General features: G+C 38.7%; 1 protein-coding gene across 7 annotated transcripts in view; it reads left to right on the forward strand.

Annotated features, from left to right (window-relative positions):
- The window catches only part of SATB1 (SATB homeobox 1), a 92,714-nt gene that overhangs the window by 50,686 nt on the left and 29,525 nt on the right, over positions 1-12,503 (forward strand). For all 7 annotated transcript variants that reach the window (XM_027717328.2, XM_039390618.1, XM_027717326.2 and 4 more), the window contains one exon: positions 6,552-6,764. In XM_027717328.2, coding sequence (XP_027573129.1) covers positions 6,552-6,764 — 213 coding nt within the window. The remainder of the gene's footprint in view (positions 1-6,551; positions 6,765-12,503) is intronic.

Here is a 12,503-nt window from a genome sequence, read left to right on the forward strand (position 1 = left end):
ATAGCCTACAAATTGTGCTAGCTAATCAAGTTAGCATTTGCAGTTAGATACGTAAGATTTTGCATTGTTTTTATGTATTGTGGAAAATGTGATGAGCAAAAAGGCAAAATACTAGGAGCCTAGACAGTATTAGTCTCAGTTTTGCCAAGAAATATCTCAGCATACTTTTCATATGAAGCAGAGCCCCACTGGAATAGGAGTTTGTTGTAGGCACATTTCACCTTTGCAAACCTTTTGCTAATTTTACCCACAGTGACAACTAATGTCCAAGGATAAACACAGGTACCAGCAATTTTTAGATGAAAACCTTTAGATTTGTTCTGTTTGCTGTACTTCTGAACTCATCACAGCTTATTCCAGAATACATCACAGTTAGCTGCAGTTAAGGCAGCACTTAAATAACTGATGCTATTTAGAAGTTATTTTCTAATATTGATGTAATATCTTGTCTTTTTGTGTGTGTGTGTGTTTGGCTAGTGCAAGTGAAAATGCTTGTTTAAATTCATCTACTGTTTTCTGAGATAAAAAGCTAACTCAGGCTTACCACTGACATATTTGAGCCATGTCCAGGGACCAGATCATGCCATCAGTTTCTAAAGACGTAAGAACTCACTGATATCGGTTAGGAGTTCTGTGCAAGAAAGATCTGGTGTCAAGATACAGTCTCAGATGAGGGGAGAGATTTGCTTTCAGTTTAAAAGTTAAGGAAGGAAATGATCTATAAATTAAGAGTAGTTTAACTTAATGTTTAGTCAATAAAATGGACTTTGGTGAAATTAGAGAATTTGGTGGTGGTTTTTGGTGGGAAGGAGAATTCTACCAGCTTAGTGTGGTAATTCAATACTTGGACCTAATTTTCAAGATTTTTTGATTTGGGGGCAAAAATGTTGACTGGAAATATTTCTACTTTTCCCCAGTCAAAGGAAAGAAATTGGTAAAAATAATTCTGAAAACTAGAGTGTCTATTAAAAAAATTATTATTATTATTATCTATTTATAAAGCAGAAAAAAACCCTTAGCCACACTCTAGAAGTGCGTCCTTAAGAAAGAGAGGGTGTGACTTTAATATCTTCTTGAATAATTTCCCTCAACCTTTAAGTTCCAAATGGTAATTTCAAAACTGAGTTTTTAGGAATATGTCTTGTCAACTTTAATCGAAGTCCAGATATTTATAACTTGAATGAAAATTCACATCTATACAGGCACAATAGAACAACTGTTATAGGAAGCAGAAAAAATTTTGAAGGGCGGAGCGCCTTTCCACAAGAGAAATTTCTCTGTGCTCCTTCTAGGAAGGCTTCAGAGTACAGTCAGATCTAGAGTTTTGCTTGTCTGTCAGGAGTTGTGCTTTCAGTTCACTGGATATAAAGAAATAGGTTGAATCCTGTTAGCACCTCTTTGCAGTGTACCATGGAAAATTTTGTTGAGTCACGATTTGTGCTAGCAGATCTGAGTTTCACCCCAAGCAAGACTACCAAAGGGTCTCTCTGTTTGCCAGGGTAATTTTGGTAAATTATGTTTCAGTTGCGAGTTCACCGAGTGAATAAACATGGTATTTTTTTCCGGCTGATATCAGTGCACTTTACAGACACCTCTGCTGTTTTGAAAGAGCAAATTCAGTATTTTCTTGTGCTTTGCTGGCCAGAAAATGGCATTGTTGTCAGTTCACTGTCCTGGGTGGCCCTGAGCAGCTGTTGGATGACAGTGACGATGCATTGGGGCAGGCCCCCAAAGCATGGTGCAGCAGCCTCCCATCAGCAGAGAGGCTCTGCCTGCCCCTTTACATGTGCAATTAAACTGGGAGTTTCTCTGCTCTGTTTTGTTCTTAGAGCTGGAGCAAAGCACCGACATTTGTTGGGCTGAACCACCTTCAGCGCCCTAAACAAATAAATAAACTCCTCTCCCATTTCTGTTTTGTGTTTGTAAATGTAAACATGAGTCAGGAAACGGAAGGCTTGAGTTCCCACAGCAAGTCTGACATTTGACTCAAAGGTGTAGCTTAGCCTGGTGCATGGCAGGGTGACGAGTCCGCGCTGCGTGAGCAAGGAATTGTGTTAGTCATGGTTGTGGTTGGAACTGTAACTGAAGGCTGCCTGTCTCAGTTTGTGTACACATTCAGCCGTAAGGTTTGCTGTGTGAACTTGGGTGCTGTTGTACGAAGGTGATCTCTTGGCTCCATCTTCACGAAAGAAAGCTCTTTGCTTCTTTTGCCATGTCTGACTATTGTAATTTTTCTTCTTCTCAGCAGTGATAATGTTTGATCTGAAGGTTTTTGAGTACTTCCCAGTGTTTCTGCTGGATAACTTTTATCTCTCCCTCCTTTCTACTTCACCCCCATGTTTGTTTAAAATATCAGCTGCCAGGACACATTGCCTTTCATTCTTATATAATGCCTGTTCTCATATATGAAAACTTCTGTGAATTTAGGACTGTGCTCATGCTAATTCTGGGCAATTGCTATATCAGAGGAGGATGCCTGGATGCAGTAGACAGCTCCATGTAATTGTAAAACAAAATCTGAGTTTACACAAACCACCTTCTCAGGCACTGTTTTTTTTCCCTTCCCTTTTGTCTTTGGCACACTTCATTTTCCAGTAAAATGAAAAATGAAGATGGATTATTCAAAATTGATAACAGTAATGGACCATCATGTAATGTTTTATTGAATTTGAGTTCTGTAAATTATGTGGTAGAGAGAAATTTGCCTGCTTAAGTATAACAGAAATTGCCACTGTATTCATATAATTCTTCGTAGTGTAATTTAAGAAAAAGCACGCTATCCATATCACTATTGAATAAAAGGTAAAAGGTGCTATTACACTATCATGACAGCTCTCCTCTTGCTACTAAACGACATAGATAAATGTGTCTGCTTATAACTTACTTGGCAGGGATCCAGGCTTGTGGGTGGAGCTTGTGAATAATCTGCCACCTGGACATGGGATAGGAGCACCCTGCAACCTAGAGGGATAGCATTCAGGGATGTTCTGCATGTTTTGGGAAGGTTTGGGCAAATTGCATTTTTCTTCTGGGAGCTTTGAAGTTCTATCAGTCTGATAAAATCTATCTGAATCAGTGATTACGTTCAAAGAGGAGACAAACTGGGGGCCAGACAGGCAGTGTTTTTGTTCATATTGGCAAACACTTTAATTTATCTCCATTTTTAAAGAATTCGTAATGAGCTTTTGAAAGCCCTGATAATATTTATTGAACATTTTTGTGCCATTAGTAATGAATTATACTTGTAATAACACGTAAACTGTCTTTATTTTCGATGAAACCTGGGAACATTTTAAGAAAATACATTTCCAGTGCAAAAAGAATGCAAGGGAGGAACAGTGAGGAGGGCTCCGAGCCTAACGGTGTTTATAATCTCTATGCAAAACAGATTTAGTTTTTAAACAACCTGAGGTACAATATGAGAAGATCACACCAAGACCAGTATCTTGGCAAACCAGTTCAAGCCTGGTAAATTGAACAGTAAATCTCTGCTTATTAGCAGGGGTCAGGATGTGAGAGCTGACATTTTCTTTCTAGGATTTTTCCCATTGTACATTTTGTCTAACAACTTCTAGCCAAAGTTTTGTGTTCAAAAATTGAAGCAGTAGCAATAAAGTAATATTTGAAGCGGGCAAACTGTATGCTAAGACTTTGCTTGCAGCTGGTACTATATCTTCTTTTTCATATTCTTTTGTCACATATTCTGACCTTTAGGTTCAGAGCCCTAGAAGTAAACTCTTCCTTGCCTTTTCCCAGATCTTTCATCTACCCTCCTCTCTCTGCATCTCTGTTCTCTGCGCTGCTCCCATCTCAGGTAAAGAGCTAGCGATGGGAGAAGGAGAAGGGAATGAATACTTATGGCATTTCTAATTACCAAAAGGTGTCCCACAGCAACGGAAATGCAAGAAAAAGACAAAAAAAAAAACATTTTCTTTATTTCCTTATTTCACTGAAAGGGAAAAGTTATATGAGAAAACCAACCTTTTTTACCTTTTTTAGCTGCCCGCTACGTGACAAAGGCTTATACAAGTGAATATTTTCTATTATGAACTATTATTTTTCAAGGATATTTCTTGTGGCTGACAGTGGGCTTACTGTTTGTAAGGAGTCTTCCTTCCTGACAATGATCACTCCACTTGAGTTTAGTTTTTCTTGACGCTTTTTTCCTGGTGAGGTAGTTTTCAGCTCTGTAGCAGTCAGAAACCACATGTTTAGAACTACCCAAAAGGAGGTTGTAGCGATGTGGGTGTCTTCTCCCAAGGAACAAGCGACAGGATGAGAGAAAATGATCTCAAGTTGCAGCAGGGGAGGTTTAGATTGGATATTTGGAAAAATTTCTTCTCCAGAAGTGTTATCCATCATTGGAACAGGCTGACAGGGAAGTGGTAGAGTCACCATCCCTGGAGGTATTTAAAAGATGTGTAAATGTGGCACTTAGGAACATGTTTTAGTGGTGGACTTGGAAGTAAAGGGTTAACGGATGGACACTATGATTTTAAAGGTCTTTTCCAACCTAAATGATTCTATTCTGTTCTCTGCATCCTGTGCTCTGCAGACAGCTTTGCCATGTCTCCATTTTGGTGTACTCAGACCTAGAAAAAAATGGTAGACACATTTAATTTCCATATTTGCTAACAGGGAAATTTATTATTGTACCAATCATTAAGAAAAAATGTAAAACTTATACGTGACCCAAATGCCACTTTTGTCAGTAAGTCATTGCACCTTCTGCATGGTTTCTGACTGGATACAACAGAAAAAAAGAGAGATCAAGAAAAGTGGTAAGAAAGTGTCCCCCAAGACTATTATTTTTTTAATATTCCTCTGAAATATTTTTCATGCTCAGTGCTGAAAGGCTGTTTGTTTTTTTCCATCCCATTCCCCTTTTACGTGTTCAGGTACAGACAGGGCCAGGAGGACCACACTGGCCACAGTGTAGTGGTTAGCACGTCTGTCCTTATCACCCAAGACGTGGAGGTGCAGCAGGCACATACAGAACTCAGACTTGCACTGGGTGGGCCCTGACCCTGCCTAAGCACAGCTGCCTGAGAGCAGTGGCTTTGCAACAGCATCTCCATAAGGTGCTGATGCTTATGCCTGAAAGGATAAGACCTTTGAGAGAGGTGACAACTTCCACAGGTACTGTGAGCATGAGACGTCCCTACAAAGATGTGTCTTGGCTGTATCTTTCTGTTGTACTCCTTTAGGAATGGATCTATTCAGTCAGGATTGCCTTAGTTTTAGCTTTTTTATTGTCTGCTTCCTTCCCTCCATTTACCTCTCTATTATCCCGAATAACTAACAGCAGGTCTTTAGGAAATAAAACATTGGGTTGTGTTATTTCTTTAAATTCACATGCCTGTTCCATTGTTACAGTAGCAGTAAAAGCCTCCCATACTAATCCTCACCTTGTCCCAGCAAACAACAACATTTATTCTAAAAAGAAGTTCACATTTGCTTTTGCAAAAGTTAGTTTTCTTATCACCATCTTGTTACTTCAAGACAGTAGAGCGTTTTTAAAAGGAGACATATTTAAAAGGAGAATTTGGCAGGGAGGGTGGATTTCAAGAACCTGTTGACATTGAAGTTGCAGTTGCACTCACAGTTTCATAAATATTTCATCTTTTAGAGGAATTAGGTGTCCCAGACCACCAGGCCTGCTCCACTGCTGCAAGCCGAAATGAAACAATTGTGTAGAAAACCTGGTGTGGTCTGTACAAGCTGCTGACGGCATGCTATCCTCTGCAGCCTGCCACTTCAGGCTTGCTGCTGCCGATGCCTTGTATACAGTTTTCTTCTCATTTCCCAGTGTCATTGCTGGGCTCTGACAGTAAATGGACTTAGGAAATGAGACCTGCACAGCAGGTTCTCAAATAAATATCCCAGGCGATGGACTGGGTGAGGATTAGGGTTGTCCTGATGAGGGGAGGGGAAGGTGCAAGAAGGAGGAAGGTGAGGGCATCCAACAGTGAGTTTCCTCACTTGTTGCTAAACTCCAATATACAATTCTTAGAAAGAAATACTGACTTAAAAAATATGGCCCTGAGTCAGTTAAGCAGTACTTTAGGAATGTTGCTAGTTTATCATCTCAGATAAGTTATGAAATATCACTTCCTTTCAAAGAACTGTATAAGTTGCTAGAAATGTGGAAAGGCTTTTTTTTAGGTTGGTTATGCATTTTGTCTGTTAAGCCTCAGAACACCCCAGTGTATTTCACTTATTCTTAACATCTCATGATTGTCTGTCGACTGTGAAAGATTTCATGGCAAGTTAAGCCAGTAAAAGGAACGAGACCTATTAGGCAGATTCAGTTTATGTTGTATGTAAAACAGGTACTTAATAAAATTAAGGGTACAATTGAGGCTCTCTTCTCTGCTGCCTAAAATGCCATTAATACATTCCTATGTGGAGCAAATAGTGCATTTGCTGCTCTTCTCAGCCCAGCAGTAAGAAGAACAAGGACTGATAAGCAGTGGCTTTGCAGAGCACAGTTTTACAGGAACTCACCTGGGCTAACTCTCGAGCTTATTTTTTTTCTTCCCTCCCTACAGGGCTTGCTCTCAGAAATCCTCCGAAAGGAAGAGGATCCCAAGACTGCCTCGCAGTCCTTACTGGTAAACCTTCGGGCTATGCAGAACTTCTTGCAGCTGCCAGAAGCAGAACGGGATCGAATTTACCAGGATGAAAGGGAAAGGAGCTTGAATGCAGCCTCTGCGATGGGCCCCGCACCTCTCATAAGCACACCACCCAGCCGGCCTCCACAAGTAAACTGCTCTCTCTGTTTTTGAGATTTGCTCATTGTGTTTTCACACTGTCCTGCTGTGTGATACTTTTTTTACAAAAAAAGAAAGCTTTTGCTATTGCATTTTTTTAAACACTCATAGTGTCATTATTTGCAGTGCATACTACAAATTAAATTTAAGAAATATAATGGGTGATAGTAGCAGTAATTTCTACCTGTTTTCTACTTTTAAGATAAATTCTGTCCTTTATGATCCCTATAGAATTTTTTTTCTTATTTTGTTGAGATAAGAGCTTTGCTGGGCCTGAAAGATGGTGGCTTTTAGCTCTCATCTTTTCCTACAATTCTCAGGTTCCTAATGTTAGAGGTTCAGATAGGGATTTTGAAGGATTTAGACCACTAAACTGAGAGGGAAAGAAAGCAGAAGTATGAGTACATTGTAGTGCCTTAAAAATTATTTTCCAGAAATCAAACAGGTAAAATAGAAGCGATGTGGAAAAGAAGACTCCATCCCAAAATGCTAGGCAGTCTTTCACCAGGTTGAGTTGCTGACAACTGGGTAACATAACAGACTTGCTATATTGCTCACTCTGAAAGATTTGGATATGTTCATTAAAGCTTCATTTAGTATTTATTCAGATGAAACTCCTATTGATTTCTGTAAAATCTATTTTATTTAATTCTGCAGAAATTATAAAGTTTGGTAGAGTGACATCCAGAAATTTAATGGCGTAGTCCTTGTGTCTATGGCGGAAACTCTGATGCTTCTTTTAAGGTACATGGTAAATACATGTGTGAGCCATAGGAATGCACAGGATTTCCACAAAGAAGAAATGTGGTTGTGAGCGAAACACTCCAAAAACTGTATCTTTTCTGAAATATTCTGCATTGCTGTGGCTCAAGGTTGTACCTATGCAAGGAAAAAATCTGATCTGCAGATATGTGGGCATCGTGCTTTATACACAGTCCAGATTTGCTATACAAAGCAAGGCTTTGGGATTGTGGGAATTTTGTGATGGTTGAGTATATAAACAGCAGGTTTTCATTAACCAGTCATAGGCTTGTGACTATGACTATGTTCCATACCCATTCTGAATGCTATAAATTTCTCGAGATTATTTTTCTAATTTTCCTGCAGCTAATGGATACTAAGGACCACACTAAAGTAACGAATAACAAAATTGTAGAAGGGAGAACAGAAGATCACCTTGACCTGCTGCAGTACTTTTCACAAGAAGAGAAAAAAATTTTAGCGGAAAGAACAGACTGTGCTAATGGTGTAGTTTTGTTATCATTAACTGAGTTTAGTCTGTAAAATCCACTATAGATATTCTTCAAGACAAGAATCTATTTACATAGTAATAGTGGGAGATAGTTAAATAGAGATAACTGTGTTTAAAATAACATTTGAGTTTGTTTTAATATCTGTACCTGCTCCCACAGCCCAGGTAATTCAGAGCAAAGGCTAACCCTGCTTCTTAACTTATCTCTTTCTGCCAAGGTAATGTCTCACTCTGTCTCAAGTGGTCTTGGGCAATTTCACAGCTAAAGAACAGAGTTAATTACAGGACCTTCCAGAAGGATGTCAAGTCAGAGGTAGTCCTTGTATTGGTTTTAATTCACACTTTAAACTGTATAAATCCCTGGCAGCCAGAAAGAAAGTGAGACTTAGGGGTTTTCTTAACTGACAAAACATACTGTAAGTCCAGATTTGGGGGGTGGGGTGGGTGGGGGTGGATATCTGTCTCTACTGTGATCTTGTTCATAATTACATTTTATTTTTTTTTAGCGTGAGTCAGGAGTATAGTTAACCTAATTGCAACAGTTCAAAGTGGAAACAGCATAGGTTTTTGTTTTAATCCTTTTCAGATGGAAAGCAAGTTAACAAGGAAACCTGACAGACTAATACTTGAGATCTAGGGAACAAAGCAGTTATTTTTCCAATTTTTTTTACTATTCTCTGTCATTCAGCAAAACATATTCACTTGCCCTAGCAAATCGAGTGAGAATGTAGAAATCTCTCAGCTGGGATTCTCTATGACGTTTTTACATGTTTCCAGAATTACCCACCTATAAACATCCAAAGCACTTTCCACCTGCTGCTAAGTGTTCAGAGTCCTGAGCTTGAAAATTGGGATATCTGTGTTCGTAGCATAAGTACAATACTTAATGCTAGAAATAATAATGAAATTATCCTAGTTGTAACACTGGCAAGTATGACTTTACAAATCACAGCAGAAATAAATTATAGTCAGGATACTGCAAAATTATTAATGCAAGCTACTACTCTGATGACTCCCACAAAATATCCACAGTTTATTGAATATTTGATACTAAGGGAATAAAACAACTAGCATCCTTACTACTAAATTTATTACAAGCAATTATTTAAAGTTCACTGTGCAGGAATACAGCGTAATATTTTTCCAGCTTGGTTGTGAGCTTCTTGGATAACCATTGAAAGAGAAAACAGACCGTTTATCCTGACAACAGAATTTACGCAAGAGCCAACATATTTAATATTAAATCTTTAGACCAGTGTAACATTTGAAACAATTAAACTATGAAACCATGAAAAATGGGAGCTAATATGCCACACATGAAGGTTTATTTTGCAATTGCAAGTTATCAGTTTCGGAAGGATGTGAAAATAAACATCCTGAAAAGGATCTATTTTGCATTTTTGTGTTGCCAACTGGTGGCCAGACAGTAGAGCAGACTTAACCATTTAGCAGCTGAGCTTGTTCTCTGTAAATTTTGCATACTATTGTATGCAGAAAGAGAAAGCGTGACCTTGGAGGTCTGATTGGATAGTAGGAACCCACCAAGCATAAAACCCTAGTGCCTGAGTTAGAACGAACTGTGCTGAATTTATCTCATTTTTACAGCATTCCTACTAGTTGCTACTTGAGCTAATGTATCTGGATTGTTTCCAGTTCTTTTTTGAAATCCTTTAAGAAGCTCTTTGTCCCCCTAACTTCTCCCTTTCTCTCTGACTTAAACAAAATGCAAAATCTTACTTTTTTTTTTAATTGGAATCATTAGCCTGTAATGCATGAGCTTTTGGGCTGCGTGTATAGCCCTCTAAGCTGGTCAAGTTGTAAAAGTCTGCTACTATGTTCCACACTGGCGGACTGAGCACAAAGAGACAGTGTACACAAGAATTTTTCCCTTGGACATTGTTCGTCTTGCCACCCCGGGGGTCAGAAGCCTGTCTGCCAGGCTCTTTCCTGGGGTACTGGAGTTTATAAGTATTAGCATCTCCATCAGGTAGGTACTGCATGGAGACGTAGTTTAACCTCTGCTAGAAGGAAGGAAAAAGGTCATTTCATGTTCTACTTCTTTTATTAATTTCCCCCCACTCTTCAACATCTTTGTCTTGCAGATCACCCCACAGAGGTCGTTTTGAGATATTCCTTGATCAAGTTCAGAGGATGAATCTATTGCATGCTATGTAGGAATGAGAGGATCCGGGGATACTTTAGAGGATGCTGAGTTTTTGTCCCATCAGGGCAGTTTGGGATGTGGGGGGAAGAGGACTGCGTCCTCCTCAGTACGAATTGTTAGGGAGAATGGAGTCAGGTGGCCAATTTACATATTTTGTTTTCCAAAGTATTCTGCTTAAAGCTTTTTAGCCTGCAGTTATGAACACTTCCTTCTCAGGACAAGTAATCTCCATTTCAACAGAGCTGAGGAAGAAATCCTTCTTGCCACCCATATTCCACAAAGACAATTTGTGTTAACTGTTGGGGCCCATCATCATCCTATGTAAAAACAGAGTATATGTAATGTCAAGAGCAGAATATAATTTCAACAAGACAATGTTTTAAGACGTATCCGCAAATCTTACATGAGTCATGGTTCTAGGTACTCATTGACAAAAACCTTCATCTCATAAATATAATCCTGACCTCCCTCTGACTCCAGATAAATTACAGTTCCTTCATGCTAAAGCAATTTCAGCTTGAGTCTCAGAGATAGGATGTCACTCTTGAAAGACTGGTCTCAAGGAGGACACTGCTTTGAGTTGTTTGAGGACCAATGAACCTCCATTGCAAGGAACTCTTGCACCAGCTTCCATGAAACTTGATGGTGGAGCCCTGGAGTTTAAACACGTGCCATATGTCAACACCAGCAAAATTTTTATTTTTAAGGCGCCAAAATTTGAGCTTTAGGTTGATAGTCTTTGTGGCAAGTTGCGTTTTAACAAAAGTAAAAATGAACAAAATAATAAATGCAACCCTCTCCTCCCACCCCCGCAAAAACCACCATGGAGGAGAGTTAATGGAAACCCTGACACTTAACTATAACTGCACTTCCAGGCGCCACTGTAATAATGGAGTAGTAAACCTTGTTCTGATAAAAGCTGTTCTGAAAGCAACAGCATTTATTGTACCTCCTCTGCTATTTGCAGAGCAGAACTGAAAAGTAGTTTGTTTTGCCTGGAATGAACTACTTTATGAATTTTAATGTACGATGTAATATTAAAAGCTAAACCAGGATTAAAGAAGATTTTTGTTCCCAAGCTAAAACAGTACTTATGAGAATGTGTTATATAAGATTTTTTTGTTTCAGTTTCAATGGGGAAGGAATGAGCTTCCATGTTTGTGAAAACCTCTTCATATTGGTTATTTCTTCTATAAAAACCTGTCCTTTTTTTTTTTTTTTTAGGAAAAATTAATTAATCCAGAATTTCTTGCTACTGTAATCAGTACTTATTTGATGACAGGACATATATGGGCTGGCCAAGAGGGGATGGATGTGTTAATTTTTTCAGGTATTTTTAGAAGACTAAATTGATTGGTGATAGGAAGATGACCAAATGAATTTTTGATTCTCAGTGTGTTACATTTGTAAAATAATGCTCCTCTGTTCAGTTAGTATTTGCAAAGTTTAGTTACTCTAAAAAAAAAAAATTAGCTGATCTGTGGTTTCTTTCCTAAACAGAAAATGTGGCTGTAAGTGTGGGTGGGGTGGGAGGTTGTGTTTGAGTGGATGAGATGAGAGATTATGTTTTGTTTTGCTTTTCTCTCCAAAATGAATACTTTTTCCACCTCCTCTCCGAAGTCCTGAAGTGGCATCGTTGAGGGCTTTTTTGTTTTCTGTTGGATTTTTTTGAGGAGGAGGTTGTTTTTTCAACCAAGCTTCAAACAGCCTCTCTCTTGAACTCAATTCTAAATTCAACACAACAGCCTAAATGCTTGCTTATGTATAAATTATGAAACAGTTTTATGTATGGATATTCTCCAAGAGGTTAATTAGCATTATTGCATGGAATTCATCAGACCAGAGCAGACCAATAGTCCATCTAGTCCAGCCAGAGTCTATACCTGATCCTTGAAGAGAAATTATTAAGAGGCAGGGGAAGAATTTTTATACTTGACCAATGATGTAAATTGGAGAGGAAGAGGGTACGGCTGCGAACCACAACTCTTGATAATCCCCAAACCCATCATTTTATAACTTTAAGGCTTTTATTCTTCAGAAGATCTTTGGGCTAATATGGCTTTTTGATGCAAATACTACTGTTTCCTGAATGCAGTTAGGGTTTCCTAATTAAATATCAACAGAAGGCAATAGGAGTTTGTTTTAACTTCAGTGACATATTAGATGCTGTTGAATTCATTGTACCTGTATAAAGATAGATGTGATTTGTGAACCAGACTGAGGATTTGCAGTAGTTCCCCTGGGTTAAATGCATATCCGTATTAAATTGGACATTGAGAAGTGTGGACCAAGATGCATAGTTTAAATTATGTCT

Source organism: Pipra filicauda, unplaced genomic scaffold (genome assembly GCF_003945595.2).
Source record: "Pipra filicauda isolate LSUMZ 115617 unplaced genomic scaffold, ASM394559v2 scaffold84_size4826128_pilon, whole genome shotgun sequence".
NCBI classification, from domain to species: domain Eukaryota; kingdom Metazoa; phylum Chordata; class Aves; order Passeriformes; family Pipridae; genus Pipra; species Pipra filicauda.